General features: G+C 31.8%; 2 protein-coding genes across 4 annotated transcripts; both read left to right on the top strand.

The window, feature by feature from the left end:
• Window positions 1-1,644: 1,644 nt before the first annotated feature.
• LOC134680740 (sulfotransferase 1B1-like) lies at window positions 1,645-8,539 on the top strand. Of its 2 annotated transcripts, XM_063539949.1 has the most exons (6): window positions 1,732-1,781; window positions 3,484-3,656; window positions 4,763-5,083; window positions 6,010-6,113; window positions 6,648-6,828; window positions 7,996-8,539. In XM_063539949.1, exons 1-6 carry the CDS (start codon window positions 1,771-1,773, stop codon window positions 8,163-8,165), a joined length of 960 nt encoding a protein of 319 aa, XP_063396019.1. In that variant the 5' UTR covers window positions 1,732-1,770; the 3' UTR covers window positions 8,166-8,539. The 2 variants fall into 2 exon arrangements, with proteins under 2 accessions (XP_063396020.1, XP_063396019.1); XM_063539950.1 differs by lacking the exons at window positions 1,732-1,781; window positions 3,484-3,656 and adding an exon at window positions 1,645-1,706.
• A 3,606-nt stretch (window positions 8,540-12,145) lies between these two features.
• Window positions 12,146-20,719, top strand: LOC134680739 (sulfotransferase 1B1-like). Of its 2 annotated transcripts, none has more exons than XM_063539948.1 (6): window positions 12,146-12,226; window positions 13,868-14,040; window positions 15,113-15,433; window positions 18,273-18,376; window positions 18,825-19,005; window positions 20,140-20,719. In XM_063539948.1, the coding sequence occupies exons 2-6, from the start codon at window positions 13,869-13,871 to the stop codon at window positions 20,307-20,309; spliced, it is 948 nt and encodes a 315-aa protein (XP_063396018.1). In that variant the 5' UTR covers window positions 12,146-12,226; window position 13,868; the 3' UTR covers window positions 20,310-20,719. The 2 variants fall into 2 exon arrangements, with proteins under 2 accessions (XP_063396018.1, XP_063396017.1); XM_063539947.1 differs by lacking the exon at window positions 12,146-12,226 and adding an exon at window positions 12,589-12,653.
• Window positions 20,720-21,286: the final 567 nt, after the last annotated feature.

Below are 21,286 nucleotides of genomic sequence, written 5' to 3'. Positions count from 1 at the left end.
ATTTACATTGTTTCCTCTCTAGCCACATCCATTCACTTTCATTATTTATTCTCAACTCTCTCGCATCTCAACATTTACCAAGTTTTATTCTCGTGAAGGCCTTTACTTCTTTCATCACTTTCTCACACATAAAATCGTCATATCTCCCCAGACCACACAACTAAAGGGACAGCATATAAACAAACAGAGACATAAATTCTATGGCTTCTAATTATAAATGACACAGTTAAAACACAGCTGCATTATATATTAAATTTAACGGTCAATCAGACGGTCTGCAAAAGTTCACTAAAGCAATGAATTTACAAATACTTAATACACTTGACCATAGCAAATTAATGTGGCAATTAAATACGGATCTGAGATAAGATATAAATATGCAAAGTTTCACCCTATGCCAACGTCAACATTTACTTTAGGTCAAGTCAAATGATAAAATGCAACCAAAACTTATGAGGGTACGAGTGTTTAACTTAAAAAAAAATAGGTTTCTGTTTAAAAAATAAATCAAAATTATTATCCTCACTTGTTGTTGTGGTCAAGCAAATTCCCCAAAATATATTTCGAATTCAGATTGGCACACTGTACGGTTATTGTTTAGAAGAAAAATAATGTGATTGACAGCGTCAAAAATCTTTAAAAAATGTTAACTGAAAAAATATTCTGACTCGGAAATAAAAAAACATGAACCCCCCTTAATAGATATAGGAAGATGTGGTGTGAGTGCCAATGAGACAACTCTCCATCCAAATAACAATTTAAAATTTAAACCATTATAGGTTAAAGTACGGCCTTCAACACGGAGCCTTGGCTCACACCGAACAACAAGCTATAAAGGGCCCCAAAATTACTAGTGTAAAACCATTCAAACGGGAAAACCAACGGTCTAATCTATATAAACAAAATGTTAAGTTTAAATTCGTGCTACCTAACACAAAACAAATATAGCAGGCCCGTAGCCAGGATTATATAAAGGGGGGTTCGTTGGACTCTCAAACTCGACTTTAACAGTCACAATTCGAACAGAACATTGACTTTAACAGTGCTAATTTTTTTTCAAGGGGGGGGGGGGGGTTCGTCCGAACCCCCTCCCTGGCTACGGGTATGTATAGCAACATGACCAAATTAAGATAAGGGTTACACTAAAATACACAGAAAAATAAAAAAATTGAGAAATATAAACTCCAACTTGATCTTAAAAAAAAGAGAAAAGAAAAATAAATACGAGAAAATTAAAATAAAAATAAACGAACATTGTGTTTAACCCGAAGAATACATGTATAGGAATTATAAGTTTAACAAATCCACAACATTCTTGTGTATATCTTTTTTTAAAAAGAACCCTTATTTATTGCTGTATTATTATACACTGTATGTTTACTACTTACATTATCAAAATTAAGACGTTTCTGCAACTGGTTTTCTTTATCTTCTCTATTCATGCTATTATCACTGTATCTGTATTGTTCTGTTTATAATTGAAAGGTAAAGAAAAACAAATATGCTAGATAAATAATTGTACATGTTGTAAAAATTGTTTTATACTAGTTAAAAACACATTTTGCTCTTGGTGTTAACGTTGTTCTAGATAATTTTGATACGATTGGTGTTCCATATATTATTGTGAGGTTATTAATAGAATGGCGTTATGTGTTATATATATGCTTCCTGTTTCAGAATCAATTACCAATTTATTTATCTAAAAGGTAAGGTCATATTGTGATATTAAGACTATAGATTGAACCATGTACTATTACAAATGATCTTTATATGAATTATATGTAAGAATTGTACTTTATTTGACATATTAATCAAACATATATATATATATATATATAACAGATACACAAAAATATGGAACACAAAGATTTGACAATCTCTGGCATATGATGTATATCTTACTTATAAATTAACTGTAAATCTGGAAACATTTTTCAGCAATGCACCGGAAAGTAAACATCAGTATGTTGTTGTTTTTCTATAACTAGTACTGAAGAAGAAATTGATATTTTACGAAGTACACACATATACGTTGTGCATAATAATTAAAAAGATCATTAAACGTGTGACCAACTTAACAACAAGATAAGACTACGCGTGTATGTTTCAGTATTCAAATAATACTTTGTTGTTGAGTCAAACAGTCGAAAAATGTAAAAATAGAGAAATAATCACCCGTCCCTGGCGAAAGATTAAATTAATGATGTGTTATTTTTGCCAAGTCATGCAAAATTATGCGATATTAGTATATATCATTGATTGCCTCTTCCGTAACGCAAAAGGACAAGAAAACAAAATACATATTTCAATGAGGGTTTGATTTATAAGTACATATCAGTTCCATGGGAGATATGATGCAAAATACGAATATATAAGTATCTACTCAAATGTCAAAATTCAATACTCGGAGTGGGGACAGTAATGTGCTAAACAGACCGATCATACGCTTATAAATAAAATATGTTGAAACATGCTAGCAATTAACGTTTAAATTCTTTGGAATGAAATATGAAGGTGGGATAACACATTCTGGATCAATCGTGAGTGTTAACTGACAAAAAAATGAATTAGAAATAGGAGTAAATCAAGGTTCCCATTCGAAAAGATGACCTATAATTAACTTGGGCTAGATATAATGCAGGACCCATAGGAAAAGGGGCTGCTTATCTCCACCACACTCTTTATTTGTCTACCCTTTACCTAGTTGTTGTTCTTGCCTGTTGTCATTTATACTATTTTAATGTTTTTAAAATTAACTGTTTAAGCATTTCTAACGCACTTGATGTCGTTTGAAATGATTTGATATTTGTTATGCCGGGGTATTTTCTAGCTCAGTATACAGATTTGATGGGCATTTCCCTTAGTTTAAGGCAATACGATAATCTACATACATTTGTACTAGTTGCCTATATAATTGCCCTTTTTGTGATAGATTCTCGCATCGTCAAGTGGTATTACTTACTAAATTAAACATGTTAAACTGCAGACAAAGAACTTAAAAATATGTTCAGATGAAACAGTTTCATTGAACAATTACATATTACTATTTTGTCTATGTATCAATGCATTATACGGTATGTCATATTACGGGTTAGCTCATATATTCTTTGTTGGCCCACGTAATTGAGGGTTTGTGACTTCAAACTTGTTTATCCCCACCACATTATGAATGAGCGTGTCTCTAGAAATTTAGTTGTTGTCCTTTGTGGCTATATATTATAAATTAACATATAGATCAGGTCGTTTGAATTTTTTTACAATGTTCATTTCGGGGCCTTATATAGCATGTATAGCATAGTATGCGAAGTGATTATTACAAATTGCTGAAGACTGTTCGATGGTCTATATTCTTTAACATCTAAGTTATTTTGTAATAATAAGGGAGAGTTGTCTTAGTCATTGGCAATCATACCACATCTCATTGCCATGACTCTCGCAATTTAAGAAAACCATTCTAAATATATGGAAATATTTATTTTACAGAATGTTAAAAACTTTTGTTGCGGATGGTGATTTAGCTGGATCTATAACTGTGAAAGAATATGAAGGACGTTATTTTCCAGCACATTTTCCAGATATACATTCTCACTGGAAATTCATGCAGTCATTTGAAGCCAATGAAAATGATGTCATCATTTGCTCATATCCAAAATCAGGTATTTCGTTGAACGACAAGTTTAAAAGATTTCTCCCACGCGCATATAGTGTTTCAACTAGTCTAAAAAATCAATAAACTTCTTTGTACTACCATGAACATCGCAGAATGCAAACACAGCGACATATGTCCAACAACAGCGTATGCTTTCGTATCATATCTTCGAGTGTAGGTACATGGGTCAATATCTTTGATTGTGTTTAATAGGCGGTAATGATAACGTTTTTCTCCTGTAGCTCATCCCATATCGTAAACTTGGATATGTATGATACCTCGTTTCGAAGCTGTGACTTTTTCACATTATTGTGTGGTTATATTTTCGAGATACGAAGCGCGATAACCTTTTCCGTTAATTAGCATACCCGACCATCCTTTCGTGATGCGGCTCCTAGTGATATTTTTTTTTTTACACAATTAGTTTTAATATTTTAAACACATTTAATATCTCCATATGGTTTACAACTTCATTATACGTTCCTCTACGTTCCTAATCACCCTATCTGGTTAAGCTCAGTCATTTGAAAAAAATAAACATATCCGAATATCACTACACATAGATTTTTTGTTTATACACAACTTTTGAGTTCCTTATATGGAGGCGCACTAGGAATACTGACCCACCTGTATAATCAATATCTGGTACATACATATTATGCTGAGAAGTTTTGTTGTAGAATATACCCGTTGTCCTCGGCTTACTTTCATAGTTGTGTATATCGGTTAAAGATGGAGCTCATAAAAAAACATTAGTTTTGAAGTTCGATGTTTACACAAAATTATGTAGTATTTTGCTAATGAACCATAAACACAAAACGCCCAATATTTTGATATTGTTTACAGGTCATTGTGTGACCTTCAACAATGAGTTAAAATTAGCAGTAAGTTATAAAATGTCCCGACAAAAAAAAGAAATAAGGGAATAACAGCGGTTTTATTTATACTTTAGCAATGAACGAGCAAAATATGTTACTTGCACCAGTCAAAGACAACCTCCGAATTACAGACCAAGCGTTTGATAGATCGACAAACATGATGCCCCATGATTAAACATGTACCAAACGGGTGAACATAAAACAACATTCTGTCAGTATCACATTTTGATTTCAGGTTTCCATTGGATATGGGAAGTAGTGACAATGCTACTTAATAACACATCGGTTATAACAAAGGAACTACCAGCGAAATATCTTTTAGAAATGGGAGCTTTACGAAAAGTACAACAGTCACCACCACCACGAGATTTTGGAAGCCATTTGTATTATAAAGAACTTCCGGTATCAATCAGACAAAAGAAATGCAAAATAATTAATGTTATAAGAGACCCTAGAGCAGTTGCAGTTTCAAGTTTCCATTTCTATACGAAATTGAAAGACAGTGATTGGAAAGGTACCTGGGCTGGTTATCTTAATCTTTTTTTGGACGGTAAAGGTACGAATCATATTGTTATATAAGCATTCGATGTTTATGAAATTAATACCCTTTTGTTAATAAATACTTTTAGATGATTTTTTTTGTAAGTTTACGCTTATTTAACTCGGAGATGTACAGCTAGCTAAAAAAATCATCAGAAGAATTTTGTTTTAAAAAAGCAACACAACATGATATAAAAGCTAGACAAGGAGCGATACATATTATCACAAAAAGGTAGATCAACATCTTCTCCAATTTTCTTGTAAATGTGATGCAGTTCTAAGATCAAATAATTTGATAGATTTATTGGTGATGAACATCACTTTTAGTACTGTTGTGCAGTTTCGTGACGGTCAGTTTTTACATGCTGCATTTGTTAAGGAAGCCTTAGAAAAGCACCTACCTTCAGGAGGAAAACTGATAATTCAAGACAAAAAAGTTTGGAAACGAGCGCACCTGTCGAGTGCAGGATGCTAAGTACAAACGCAGTGTTGACAAGCTGGTGATACAGTAGTTTGACTACTTTGTCAAATCGGCCACAAAAGCTTCACAGCACACTAGGATGAACCGCATATTTTGTTGGCCACATTCGTTGTGTTAAGCAAACAAACGTCACCACTGTTCCTGGGTTTTTAATCTTACATTAGATGAAGTATGATTATTCTTTTACTTTCTGAACATTACAAAGGGAATTTGCTTCTTACATGAGTTGAAAAGCTATAGCAATATCAACAGAGAGACGTTATTAGTATTGCACGTAATGCTATAATAACATTGAACATGTCAAATACACAAACATACTAATTAATAAAAAAAAAACGTATTTGGAATATGAAGGCAGTTTCCTATATATGTACATATAAAACATTTACATCACTACGATAAGGTTTTTTAAAATGCAATCCAACACCTATACATTTAATGAATACTATTTTCTACTTTAGTTCTGTTCAACGACTGGTTTCAACATGCAAAATTATGGGAGAGCGTTAGAAAAAATAATCCTTATAATCCTATACATGTTCTGTCGTATGAAGACGCAAGAAAGGTATGTTTTAATTTTTATATAGCTGGAGTTGTGGTATATTACCACTAAATAATAGCCCTGTTGCTTTATATATTAGATTCTACCATTTCAAACGTCAATGGCATCTTTGTCTAACGTTCAAGCGATGTGGCAGTTATTTCTTGTCAAAACTATACATTACCCTGACTTGTACTGAAAAAGTCAACATACCTTTAAATGCATAGTAGAGCGTACTGTTTCCTAGAATCTTGACAATACTTAAACAGGTTCTTCGGTTCTGAAAAAAGACATTTGCACTCATATTTAAATTCTATATATTTCTTTATTACAAGTGCCTGTGATTCGTACGTCTCAATAGACTGAAGTATTCCCCGCGGAAATGTCATGTGATGTAAACATGGAATTGTCCACACCGATACGGTATTTGTATATATTTCCCACTTTAATTTATTCCCGGCAAAGGTTTGCATTTGTTTTATTTGTTTATAATATATCAGTTAGAGGGGGAAGTACATGTGTTTTGATTCATATTGGCAACATATTTATTCTTTTCAGAATCCGTTTCATGAGTTTAAAAGACTCGCTAGATTTCTTGAGGTCGATGTAAAAGACTCTATGATAATGACCATTGCAGAACAAACAAAGTTTTCGAATATGAAATCTTCTAAAGAAGCGACTATTGGACACCGTTTCAAGGACGTATTTTCGGGCAACAAATATCCTTTATATAGAAAAGGTATGTTTATAATTGTGGTATAGTAAGTTTCCCATGCACACTTTTACTTACAACAGTATGCATAGTGCTGAAATTGACATAAACAGAATTTTTCATCTTTTTTTTAGATTTTTTTAGTTTGTACTGATCAGTTCCAATAAGCATTTAGCATTGCTAACTCACATGACACTAGTACTTGAGATCAAACTGCATATGAATTTGTTGTAATAGCTTCTGCCTGTTTCTGTTCTGTGTAATCCTTTTATTATATTTTGATTATTGTATCTGTTTCAATTTTAACTAGCTTATCATGTTTCTCTGATTTTGTTTTATAATAGGACCATTTGATCTGCTCGGTCTTTGTTTTTTGTAATTTAAATGTCTGGAGTTTGTTGAGTTTCTTTTTGTTTCAAGGGTATGGTACTAAGGCTGGCGTTTCCATACATTTTTCATTTTTTTTTTATTATTTCAATGCATTTATGTCAGTTGAATGTTGTTGTTTATTGCATTGGTTCAATATTTAAGTGTGCAAACTTAATAAGTTGAATGTTGTGAATAAGACCGATACTTTATTGTAATAGGTTTTTGAATACAAATATAGGTATATTGATCTCTTTTTATTCCTACTTAATAAATTAAACACGATGCATAACTACTTACCATTTTTCTAGTGAGATATATGTGACTATTTCAACAGGGGGAACATAGCGGGAACTGTCGATTCTACCGGATACCATTAGTTTATATCGATTTTTTAATTGACTCTGCAGTATGTGTAGTGTATTTTCGACTATGTGTGTCAGTCTGTTTATTAATGAGTGTTTGCTGTTTCAATGCTCTGGTGTAAGCAAAACCCTAACTAGCCCAAAAAAGATATGTCCAATAGTTGTTTTCATATAAGACGAAGACATAAGTGGCAATATAAAAGAATTTACCAGTATTGCAGTTAGAAACTACAGGGGGAAAACAGTCAAGCAACAATTTATAACTAATAAACTCATCAAAGATACCAGGACTTATCAATTTCTGCGCATAAAATACCCAACTACATGTACACATGTTCAATGAAACATGCTATCAAGTACAACGGGTTGTGGTCGAAACAATAATAAAGGACCAACATGCGAAATATATTTTTATTTAAACAATTTATGTATATGACATTTTGTTGTTTTACATACATTGTAGGTACAGAAGACGACTGGAAATCTTATTTTACATTGCAACAAAATGCTGAATTTGAACAGATTTACAAAGAAAGAATGAAATACAACAAATTGCAGCTAAAATCGAGCATAAACCCCGGTTGTCTGGATAGTGGCTGTGTAGAGACGACTAGATATGAATCAAAGTTGTAGCAATATAAGGACAATCCATAATATTTCAATCATTCATTATCATTTCAGCATTTTTTCTTATATGCCTCAAATCCAACCAAAGTTATATGCGGTGATTTTTTATATCTGTGTTTGATCCTCTGTTTGATATGTAAAACTGTTGACCCGGCATTAATACAAACTGGTAGAAACGATGATTTTTTCTTTATTATACAGCCGTTAGAAGTAACAGCTGCTAGTTAGAAACTGACCTATATACTTATTTATTATGATGAATTTTAGATGCTTTATCGTTAGTGTTTTTAAAGGTTCGTTATGTTACTTGAATGTTTTGTTTATTTTTTGTCACAAATCTTAAAGGTTAATTCACAGGAAAATAAAATAATATCAAGTCAGTTAAACTTGTTCAGTTGTTTACTCGTTGCCTAGTACATATATATGTTTACAGTAAAATTGAATTTTCTTGCATTTTTAAATTGTTTTTTTTACATGATGCGTTATAGGCAGATATGAATAATTTGAACAGGCAAATCTTCGGGAACTATAAAGACGATGTTCTCTCACTAAATAATTCAACATTTGATGATTATGTTACAAAAAAAAAAATGTAAACGCATTTATCCCATCGAACTAGAGGTAATGTGTACAACAGATACAGTTAAGTTTGACTCATATCTTAACTCAGATCTAGATATTGACAATGAGGGTTAGTTGAACCGAAGCTTTACGACAAAACGGATTATTCCAGCCTCCCAATTGATAACTTATCATTTAAGCACCGCCTGCAAACGCATTATATGTCTCCAAATTGATAATTGAAATCAAAATCATTCCTTTGGTAATTTTACAATCGCCATCCTGAGTTCGTTGACCATTAAAGAATAAACATTTCACAGATGATAACGGATATGTTCCCTTTTCCGTAACTACTACTCTATTCCCTTTCCGCGAATGTGACATACCAAATAAGACTTATATCCGGACTGTAGAAACGTTAGCAACACGACAAGTGTCAAATTTAGATCAGGATCGGCTTACCCTTCCGGAACTCCATAGATCATCCCCAGTTTTTGGTGGTGTTTCTATTGATAAATATTTATATTTTTATCCTGTATTTTGTGTACTATTTTATGTTGTTTTTTTTTTTTTACCATGGTGTGGTCAGTTCATTTTCGATTAACTAGTTTTAATGTCTTTCTCTCTGGTATCTTTCGCTATCTTTTTGATCCCTCTGAATCTCAACAGATCAACACAGTTTTTGATCGGGACCATTTTATTTATTAAAATGTCCTATACCAAGCCAGTAATATGCAGATGTTATCAAATACTAGTAGTTCTTTTCTTTGTGTTTTGGTATTTTTATTTGTTGCATTTTTGTGTTCCTTTTGTACCTTTGTTTTTCTCTTATAGTTAATGTTTCGATGCCACTGATGGTGGACGTTTCGTCCCCGAGCTTATCAACCGCCCAGTAGTCAGCACTTCGGTGTTGACGTGAATATCAATAATGTGGTTAATTTTTTTAATTTCCTGTTTACAAAACTTTGAATTTTTCGAAAAAAACAAAGGATGTTCTCGTCTTATAACATAACCTTAGCCGTATTTGGCACAACTTTTTGGAATTTTGGTCCTCAATGCTCTTCAATTTGTACCTATTTAACTTTATAAATATTTTGATATGAGCGTCACTGATGAGTCTTATGTAGACGAAACACGCGTCTTGCGTACTAAAGTATGAAGAGAAATTTCATAAATACTGAACATGTTTTTTTAAAGTGCCAATTTAACAAAGACTAAAAGGGTAAAATCAATGGTGGTATTACACCTTTACATTTTAACTCTGAACTTTGTTACCTTAGAGATTGCAAAACAAAATACCTAGTTAATGGCTTCGAATACTTTATTCCATTTGGATTTGGATCATTCAAAAGTGAACTTGGTAAATGGTTGCTCCTTTGAATTCGAAGACTAGTAAATTGTTTAATAGCAATACGTCTAATTTAACTGGACATTATATCCAACTGTGAGGTATACACACATAGCTAATTAAATTTTATAAGAACACTTTTTATTATTGTCCTCAAAATTAATTTTATAAAGGTCAATTAACATAACATAACAAACACTGTTTCATTGTCTCATTGTCAGTATGTTCTCACAAGGTGGATGTGTACAACAGCACTTGATTGTTGACAAGGGTTGTTTTGTGACCTCGAAATGTATATTCACGTTCCCTTCCATTGGTGTTTTGCTTTACCTTGTGTGAACTATAGATTAATGTGTGAAATTCACAGTGCAAGACAATATGTGTTACAGAAACTAGATGTGCAAATTTTACATACAAATACAGACATTTCTACCCATTAAAGTGTGACGTACAGTTCGGAGGGCGCAGATAAACTCTAAAAATTGACAATCTTTACCTGAACCGGCTTTACATTTTCGTCTGAAAACGTTGCACCCTCTAGTCTGCAACACCAGTGCTCGTATTTAAACAGCATGAGTACCTCCATTTTCTAGAGAGCCATTCTTTATGTTAAAAACTTAAAGGTGTACAATGTGTAACACTCAAAGTCAAACATGCAACAATACAGTAATCAGTTAATGCAAGTTTTAATTTCTAAAGCGTAGAATAAATCAATTATTGTTTTAAATATGATAATGATTTGATACATGTATTGATTTCTACTGTTGAGATCAGCTGTTAAGTTATGATACATAATTATCAGGTTTGACCTTGGTTGTTTTGTTGACAATGAGAAATTCATTTTAACGTAATATCGGAAGTTGATTATATGATTTGTTTTAAATATAACTTCTAGGGCATCACAAGAATAAAACAAAAGCGGGTATACTCTTAATCAAAAATATCTTTCAAAGAAAAAAAAATTAAGTAAGTAAGTAAATTCATTATAGATACCAGGATGAATTTTGTATTTACTCCTGACACACGTTTCGTCTACAAAAGAAGAAGCAAAAAATAAAAATTCCAAAAAATACAAAGTTGATGAGCATTGAGGACCATAATTCCTAAAATTTTTGCCAAATACAGCTAAGGTAATCTCTTCCTTTCCCAGGCCTTTAGCATTTCAAAAACTCAAAAGTTTTGTATACAGTTATTTTATAAACATGACCATATCAATGATAACTCATATCAGCACAAAAGTACTCACAACTGGGCTGGTGCTAACTTCGGGGAATTAAAACCCCAACAGCAGTGACATCGACCCAGTGGTTGTAAATACACTCATCATAGATACTATAATTAAATTTTGTATTTACGCCAGACGCCCGTTTCGTCTACAAAAGACTCATCAGTGACGCTTGAATCCAAAAACAAAATTATAAAGGCCAAATAAAGGCACGAAGTTGAAGAGCATTGAGGACCAAAATTCCTAAATGCCCTTATTATATATTCTAGTATATAAAGAGTCATCTATATCGTAAAAAAAGAACTTTCAGTCATGTCAAATAATTAAATTCAATCCAACTCTATGTGAAAAAACAGACATACGAAATGACCAATTTAGACTTGTTAGAAGATAAAATAGTCCTAGGTGTACACTACACAGACTATCAAATTCAGAGAAAACATTAACTCCAACCCAACCTTCAAAGAAAGTTAGCAGAAAAGAAAAAAAACAACAAACAACAAACGAACATGCATGTCATTGCATGTGTTGAAGGACGTTAGCAATTAAAGAAAGCACCACATTCTTGTGGAAAAATTCAATCCATAAATATATTGATATGCTTCTTACATTTAAGTTTATATATGACATTTTTAAGACATTTCGGCCATAGGTTTTCTTCATCTTTTAATTTTCTTTCTAACCTTCTATTTATAAATTGCAGAATTGTAACGTTGCTGGAAATAAAACAACCTTATTGGTAAATGTGTCCACACGAGAGTTTTAATATGCGTACACTGGAAAACCTTATACATAATTGTGATAAGATTGGTGTTTAATATGATATCATTGTGAGTTTATAAATAGAATGGGGTTATGTGTTATGTATGCTATGTATGCATGGTATGATAACGGTAGGGTCTGTATAATTGAGCAGTATAACTAATCAAAAAGGTAATGTTTTCGTATTATAATTTGATACCCACTATTACAAATTATTACTCTATGAATTATTAGTAAATATTGTATTTGATTTACTTGATAAGCCTTTTTATTTACAAACTTTTTGCTTTTCTAGTTTCACATGTTCACTTGTTATTTTACAAGTACACATAAATATTACACAGGTAATGTATCTTTTGGTTAACCTTAAACGTTTATAAAGTGTGAGTGTGTTTGTCGGTATACCATGTATACTTTGTACCTTTATCAGTGTCTTTGAATAACTTAATCATTGAATATTTGTTGAAGAGATGAAACTAAATAATATTAAAGTATAATCTTATAATTTAGTGATATTTAATGTTAAAGAATAACGAAGAGTTAAACATGTTAAATGTTGCAAGTAAAATAGTGTCCTAAAAATGGGACATAACAATGGGTAGATAAATGAAAAGATTGACATGAACACTGATGAAAGTTATAACTTTTAATTTTTTATTGTATGATAAAACTCTAGAACAGACATGTAATCTAAACGTCTAATGTTATCATAGTTATATTTATATATATATATTTTTACAGCAGTATGCACATTTTTAAAAAAAGCAGTTTTGCTACTTACAATGTTGTACACTTATACATTGAAGTACTTTAAATGTTTTACTGAAACATGCTTATATCACGATTAAAAGAAATAATGTTCATATCTTAATCATGTCAACTCTTTAATTCAAATGAATTATTGTGTACAGAGACATTTTAACGCTCTGCCTGTAGAAGTTTTTAACTTTTCCGTCCTTGACGAAAGACAAAATATTTGGTCAAATTGAATTAGTTTAAAACAATAACTTAACTTTTTTCATAGATCTATTGATTGTTTCATTAATAAAGCATTTGACAAAATTTGAGTTACTTTGCAAATTTGCATTGCAGTCATTTTCTGTAAAGAATTTTTTAAAAGATTGGATATTATAGATCCAAGACGGGAAAATACCAGATTAGACGTTACTTTAATATATGTTTTTTTTTAATTTACAACTAATGGAAGATATTCAATCAATAATGCCTAGGTCATACGGAGTAAATTGATCTTACAGTACAATGCAAATTGCTACAGATGGAATAATTCTATACAATATACAATTGGCATTTCATACGTTAGGTAGATTTTGAAAGGTGGAACAGGACGTTTTTATTGTTTGGATTGTTTTATACTTGTTATTTCGGAGCCTGTCATAAAAAAAAAGAAAACAGCACGTTAAATAATTTCATGCGTCCGAGTGCTTTTTTTTATTTACCTTTATCAGGAATGCTGATCAAAGTCAAACATTTGAAAGTCGAGAGATATAAAAGTACCGCAACCGCTGAAAAACTACATGACAAAAAATACCTAAATTAAATAGCAAAATTCATCTAAAGTCAACTTTGTATGAGGGAGTTGAAACCATAGCTGACTTTTTTGTACGGTCTCTATTTATTGTTGAAAATCATATGGTCAATTCAAAGTTGCTCGGTATCTTTTGAGAAATATATTATAACCAATCATAACCCATCGTCTTTTGTATAAACATTATAGTTCCCAGGTCTCTTAATGTGATTAGACTCGAGATAAATACTTATAATTATAAAGAGAATGAACATATATTTTTGTAGAATGCTAAAAACTTTTGTTGCGGATGGGGGTTTAGCTGGATCCATAACCGTAAAAGAATATAAAGGACATTATTTTCCAGCGAGTGTTCCCGATATACCTTTACAGTGGAAACATATGCAGTCATTTAAAGCCGAAGACAATGATGTCATAATTTGTTCATATCCAAAATCAGGTATTTCGTTAAACAGCAGGTTTGAAATATTTCTTACACACATAACACATTGTAAAATGTGGATTCTTGTAAATTCTATATAACTGTTGGAGTATTTTAGATCTCGATCTTTTTCTGCAGTTACTTCTTACATACTTTTGATAATATAACCCTGTATGCTAACATTGCCTATTTGAAATTTTGAAATTGTTTGTAAATACATTGAACGACAAATATATTTCTGACGTCAGACACGCGAATCAATAAATGTGTTTGTGGATAGATATTTTTGTGTTCTGTTAAATTGGTTTTTTTTTAAATTGTTACACGATGATGACTGCTGTATCCATATTTTGACTATTTTGTGTATTATGTCTGTTAAGTTCGAGCATCCTTGTAAATATAACGGCACTTGATGAGACTGTCATCAAAGTGAGAGGGTTAGCAATAAAAAAAAACAGGTTTAATCAACCATTTTCTACATTTGAAAACGCCTGTACAAAGTTAGGAATATGACAGGTCTTGTCCGTTCGTTTTTTTATGTGTTTTGTTTTTTGATTTTGACATGTGATTATGGACTTTTCGATCAGATTTTCCTCTAAGTTCAGTATTTTTAAGATTTTACTGTTTTCGATATAATTTTTAATGCACTTTTGTATTCCATATTTTAAAATGATTTTTAAATTACATGACACTCGGAAATAAGAAAAGCGTTCATGCTTGTTTGGCATCAGCGTGTGCTTTTGTATCATGTTCGGTTACTTCGAATGTTGACGAGCTACGTACATGTATAATCCATATCTGGTACATAAAGGTTATGATAAGAAGTCTACGTGTGGAATAAACCGTTCATCGCGCTAACATACGATAATTACAAATATGTGGGGTATTTTTTTGTTAATGGGACACAAAGGACAATGACTTTCACAATCCCAGGTCCGTTTGTGATCTTTAATAACGAAAGAAGCATTTTAGTATTATTGCTTCACATATATTTTACCCAAATGCTCGCTACCATACATATATACGTGTTAGACATGGGCGTAAGGCAAACAACCATCTATCAATTAGACAATGTACATCACGATTTCAGGTTTCCATTGGATATGGGAAGTAGTGACGATGCTACTTAATAACACATCGGTTATCTCAAAGGAACTACCAGCGAAATATGTTTTAGAATCTGGAACTATCAAAAATGTGCAACAGTCACCACAACCAAGAGTTCTAGGCAGTCATTTGTATTATGAAGAACTTCCTGCTTCTATAAGACAAAATAAATGTAAAATAATTAATGTTATACGAGACCCAAGAGCAGTAGCAGTTTCAAGCTATCATTTTTTTACCAAAATAAAAGAGAGTAAATGGACTGGCACCTGGGCTGGTTATCTGAATCTGTTTGTAAACGGCAAAGGTAAGAATACATTGTTTACAAGATTTACATTCTATGGTTATTCTATATATTACATGTAGTGCATGATATATGCACTTTTTTATATATACTTATGGTTTATTTATTTCTTAATTTTAGAATTTATGCTTTTTAATGCACAAATGTACAAATATGAAAGTATTATATTGACAAGAACTTCAATAAACCAACTTCAAACGTCATAGTCTGATGCCCGAAAATAGTTGAATGCATTGTATCTGTGATCAACTATACAGAGTATATTAATCGTTATTACAGAATATACAGAAACAATCAGATGTGTGCTTAATTGACAAGGGAAAAAAATGAAACAAGAAAAATGGGTTAAAGGGCTTTTAAGTTTTTGGCATAACGAAAATGGTAATCATACCATATCTCCTCGTTCTAATATTGGCTTGAACAATTATAAATTTCTTGTGGAAGATAAACAATATTTGTATTCTACATCTATAATTAAGGTTTACCGTTAGTTTTTAATACTATTTATATTAATTGTTTCCTGAGGGTCAATGGCAAATACGTTTTGCAATTTGACAAGAAACGAAACAAAAATGCTTAACAAAAGTTGTTTATGATGCTTCAAAAGTTAGTTCCTATGTTAAAATCTTACGAAAACAAATTATACATGTTATATAACACTTCGGAGTTACCATCACGGTGGTTGTTCTTTAAATTCATTTATAAATATTGCAAGTTTAGCAATTCCTTAAGAAGAAAAATTGTCAGACGTCAGTGCAATCTCGTACTAGCCAAAAGATTAGTTAAAACTTTTTATTTTTTTAAAAATGTGTAACATGCAGCTATTTTTGGGCCCTTTATAACTTTCTGTGTGGTGTGAGCCAGGGCTCCGTGTTGAAGACTGTGATTTGACATATAGTGGGTTTTTTTTCCTTTCAAATTATGACTTGGATAAGAGAACTGACTAATTTGCACTAATGCTAAATACTAAAATCAAAAGATCCATTTATGTCACAAGTTAGCTACATTCACAGAAAAAAACACAAACAAAAAGCAAAGGATCAGCCCTTTTATTGCAGTTCGTAACCTCATGATCACATTGAGGCATTCAACATGTAGCAAAAAAAAAACGAACTCTCATCATGCCCAGCTCCTTACAAGTTTAAGGTCATTCCTTGGTCATCAAGTATGCGTCATAAATAACCTCTTTTATTCTTCAAAACTGATTCGAGGGATACACGAAATTACATTTTTTCCACAAAGAGACAAAAGAAAAAACATAAATAGGTCTAAACGTACCTTACCAACTAATTTGGAACATTGTATTTCCTAAATAAAATCAGGGGGATTGGAAAGTGCTTATTCTTCGTTGCAGTTCTTGTCAATATGATGCTTTTATGGAACAATTTATATAACATATTTAATTGTCAAAGACAATTATTAAAGAATATTAACATGACATGATGCTTTAGGTACAAAATGAGCTATATGTATTTTCCTGAAAGTAGATCAACATTTATTTTAACACAGTCCCGCATACGTCGGGCTTAATAAAGGTCACATAGTATTAATCATTGATTGGTGTTAAGTAATTACAAAACCACTATTGCATAGCCCCGTTGCTTTCAATGTTAAATTCTGCAATTTCAAGCATTCATGTCTACTTTGTCTTAAGCTCAAAGAAAGTGGCAATTATGTCATGTCAAAACTTTACCTAATCTTGACTTGTGCTAAAAAAATCAACATACATGTACTTTTAATTGCAGAAAAGAGCGTACTTGTTCCCAGAAGTTTGATAGTACAAAATCAGGAACGTCTTATCTGAACATCAGGCCAAATGAGCTTTTTTATTTAAATTCCATATACTTCTTAATTATTCGAATAATTCTACAGTGAGCCCAAGACCCCATGCTTTCATTTGACACTAAAACTACCCAAATACTCCAGTTATTGACAAAGATACAGCTATGCGTAGAAACTGTTTTGTTTCAACTATGTAGTACTTTCGTTTATGTTCTTTCCGGCCGGGCCTGAATTAGTGGTTCAATACCTTACACGCCAATTTCAAAACTATTGGTATTTGTAGTGGCCTTGGTCAAGGAAACCAGATTTAACTTCCGATCTCCTGTAGAAAAAAATCAAAATACTTGACAATATAGATCTAGGTCGAGCGCACCTACCGCATACGGGTTTACCAACCTCGGTATTGAAAGGTTTGGCATACAGTTAACGTAGTTTGACAAATCAGACCGATCAGCCACTGAGCTCCACCTTTCTCTCACAAAGACAAGGGAATCACAAATGTTGTTTACCACATGAAAAAACAGAGAGCAATTCGCCAATTAAGAAACAGTGCTAGATTACATTTTGTTTAGCAAAGCAACGTGACCACTGTTTCTGAGATTGTCAATTACACTACATGTAGATGAAATGTAAGTGTTCTTTTAATTTAAGTAATAGTCTTGAGGGAATTTGGTAAGGACATGAGTCGAACAGCTACATTAATATCAACAAACTTAAGAGACTTCATGGCATCAGTATTACACGTGATAATTTTATTAATATATCAGTTGATAAGTATGGATAACCGCATGGCATTTCCATATTAGAACCATTATCGGCCCTAGGTAATGGTATCAGCCCAAGTGCCGCTGACTTGAGGGCTGATATCACTAACAAGGGCCGATAAAGGGTCTGATATGGCATAATACATGTAATTATCTTTTATCCTCTTCTTCAACAGAATTAAATAACATATTTCCATACAACAAACGATAATGACCTTACTTTGGTTTTCAAAACTGCACAAACAAATACATAGAATAACATCTTTCTTTAATAAATAATATTATTTCTTCTTTAGTTCTGTTCAACGGTTGGTTTCAACATACAAAATTATGGGAGGGAGTTAGACAAAACAATCCTGATAATCCCATACATGTTCTATCCTATGAAGATACAAAAAAGGTATGTTTTATTATCTAAATACATTTACATGTAACGGGAACCAATAAGCAGGTGGAATACAGATATAGGTTCATTCATTGTGTCCCACTTTTATATCCGACTTGCTGTGATGTGCTTCTTTTCACACGCTATGGTCTTCTTTACATTTTTAATATGCAATACACTTAAACAAATGTTTAATCGGTCCATTTTTTATACTCATATTAATTATCTAAAATAATTTCTAAATCTTCACCATGTTTCCTATAGTTTTAAGGCTTATCAGTGGATCACTATCTACAATCAATAATTGTGTTTTTTTCCGGTGGTGTTTCTAAGTTTTGTTATGTATAAACCTTTCTGATTTCTATATTTCTTTTTGCTTTGCATATATTTAGTAAGAAAATTTAAACAAAGTAGGGCTGTGTTGATTCTGGTGTTTTGATATCCGTTACTTGTTTTTTTGCAGAATCCATTTGATGAATTTAAAAGACTCTCCCAATTTCTCCAGCTAGATGTAACAGACTCAATGATAATGACCATTGCAGAAAACACAAACTTTTCGCAAATAAAAACATCCAAAAAGACGATTGCTGAACACCGGTTAGGAAGTGTATTTGTAGGCAATACATATCCTTTATATAGGAAAGGTAAGTTTATAATGGTTTACAAGTATAAGGTTTCATGAGCGCAATTATACTAATACCAGTACTAACAGCCAAGGAACTGATACAAACAGAAGTTTACGTCAATATTTTAAAAAAATTAGTGTTTATTCAATTGTATATTTATCGTTGTTAGCTCACCTAAAATTTGTGTCGCATCAACATATAGTTGTTGTATTCTAACTAGTTAGATTTGAGCGTCACTGATGAGTCTTATGTAGACAAAACACGCGTATAGTGTATTCAAATTCAAGTCTGGTACCTTTGATTACTAAATATTGCTTCTGTTTGTTTTGTTTCGAGGTTCTTCCATTTCGATGTTGTTGGCTGTTGATTTTGTTGTGTGAATACACAACCTGATCTGAAACTTCTTTGTCCAGACTAAGTGTAATAAAGATGTCTGGAGTTTTATTGCATTTCTTTTACTCTAATTGTATATCCAAAAGACTAGCGTCTCTAGAATAATTATCTTACAGTTATCGAATATTTCAATTTATTCAATCCGTTTATGATTAATTGAAAAGGATGGCTATTGTATCAGTTAAATGGTGTGAATAGACTCAAAACAACTACATTGTAATACAGTTTCAAATACAAAATTAAGTTGTTATATTGAGTAACTATTTATTTAGACATGATAAAATATACAATATATATAACTTCTACGGTACCATATTATCTGGTACCATATAACGATATATGCCTATTTTGGCATAAGTACATTTAACCGTCGGTTGTTGTATTTGTGTTAGTCTGTTAATTTATTCAAGGCACGGGCATTTATTTATTACAAATACTCATATTGTGATTGCTGTTGTGATTCATATACATAACAAAACTCTGTCCGCACCAAAGAGATCTTTTCACAAAAAAAGAAGACAAAAGTGACAAAAGAGAAGAATATCATAATGTTGCAGTTAAAAAGCTTCAAAATTTCTTTGTTGGCAAAACGCAATGTCTGCACAAAAAAGATCACACTAAACAAGTACTAAGAAAACTATTTTTTAGTACAAAAAATTGTGGTAGAAACATTGATATAGAAACCAACAAGCATCTTTCATGCACCGTATATTTTTATTTAATCATTTTATGTATATGATACCTTGTTGTTTTATATAGGTACAGAAGACGACTGGAAATCTTATTTTACATTGCAACAAAATGCTGAATTCGAACATATTTACAAGGAAAGAATGCAGTACAACAAACTTCAGCTTAAATCTATCGTTAAACCCGGCAGTAACGCTACTGGTTGTGTAGAGACGACTAGTTATGGATCAAAGTTGTAGCTATTTATCATTTTTGGCAATACGTGCCATAATTAGTTCTCTTACTTGTTTTGCGATGTTCCAAAACAATCTGAAGGTTTTATTTCATATCTGAAACCACAGAACTGGCATGAACACAACAAGATAGTAACTAAGAATTTAATTATTAAACAACAGCTAGTATTTAAAGTTGCGGGTTCACATTTATATCATAAACTGAACTGTTTTGTTAAATTATAGAACCGAGTTGCTTTATTGCTATAATTTATATATGCTTGCCTGCAACATTTAAGGTTTGATGATTTTATCACCAATCGTAATTACAGGTTAATAAACATGCAAATAATAAAAATTTTACTCACGATGTGTTAAATGTACTATGCTATCTAGTTAATATGTTTACTGTATAATAGTTTAAGCTTGCAGATATGTTAAAGCAATATATTTTTTTTTATATAAACTATTATAATCTTATTTAAAATTTACTTCGCTTCCTGTTTTATGACACCTTAGAGTCGTGTATGACTCATTTTAACTAACGGCTTAATTGGATAATGTTTACCTGTCTGGATCACATTAATTCATTACAGTTGTTATGGGAACTCTGGTTTTGAATAATGTCACGTGAAATTACATTATTGTTGTTATGTTGATCTTGTGACATAATGAGCTCTCAAGTGTCAAATCGCATGTACCATAATTTGTTTGACTTCTATTTAAAAGTTATGGGTAACCTCACATACACCACAGTTCCATGCAACCCCTTTAATTTATTTACCAGATGCTTTGAAATGATGGTACTGTGGTGTATGTTAGATACCCCACACTTTTATCTACAATGTAAAACATTTGTTTTCCTGGAATATTTTCCAACCCTCAAGTATGTTCGCTTGTCATGTTTTTGAATTTTCGTAAGATTTTTGGAATCCTCTGATTTGATTCATTTGAATGTCTTTACAAAATTGCCCATTGACCTCTATATTACTTATTATAAATCT

The sequence above is a fragment of the Mytilus trossulus genome, chromosome 8, assembly GCF_036588685.1.
Source record: "Mytilus trossulus isolate FHL-02 chromosome 8, PNRI_Mtr1.1.1.hap1, whole genome shotgun sequence".
Classification (NCBI taxonomy): Eukaryota; Metazoa; Mollusca; class Bivalvia; order Mytilida; family Mytilidae; genus Mytilus; species Mytilus trossulus.
The sequence above is the reverse complement of the archived record's forward strand: the minus strand, read 5'-3'. Positions and strand labels throughout refer to the sequence as shown.

Coding starts and splice junctions, on each gene's coding strand:
- LOC134680740 (XM_063539949.1), top strand. Junction 5,084..6,009: donor TCTTTTTTTGGACGGTAAAG/GTACGAATCATA, acceptor TTTCTACTTTAG/TTCTGTTCAACGACTGGTTT. Junction 6,829..7,995: donor ATATCCTTTATATAGAAAAG/GTATGTTTATAA, acceptor CATACATTGTAG/GTACAGAAGACGACTGGAAA.
- LOC134680739 (XM_063539947.1), top strand. Junction 15,434..18,272: donor TCTGTTTGTAAACGGCAAAG/GTAAGAATACAT, acceptor TTTCTTCTTTAG/TTCTGTTCAACGGTTGGTTT. Junction 18,377..18,824: donor CCTATGAAGATACAAAAAAG/GTATGTTTTATT, acceptor GTTTTTTTGCAG/AATCCATTTGATGAATTTAA.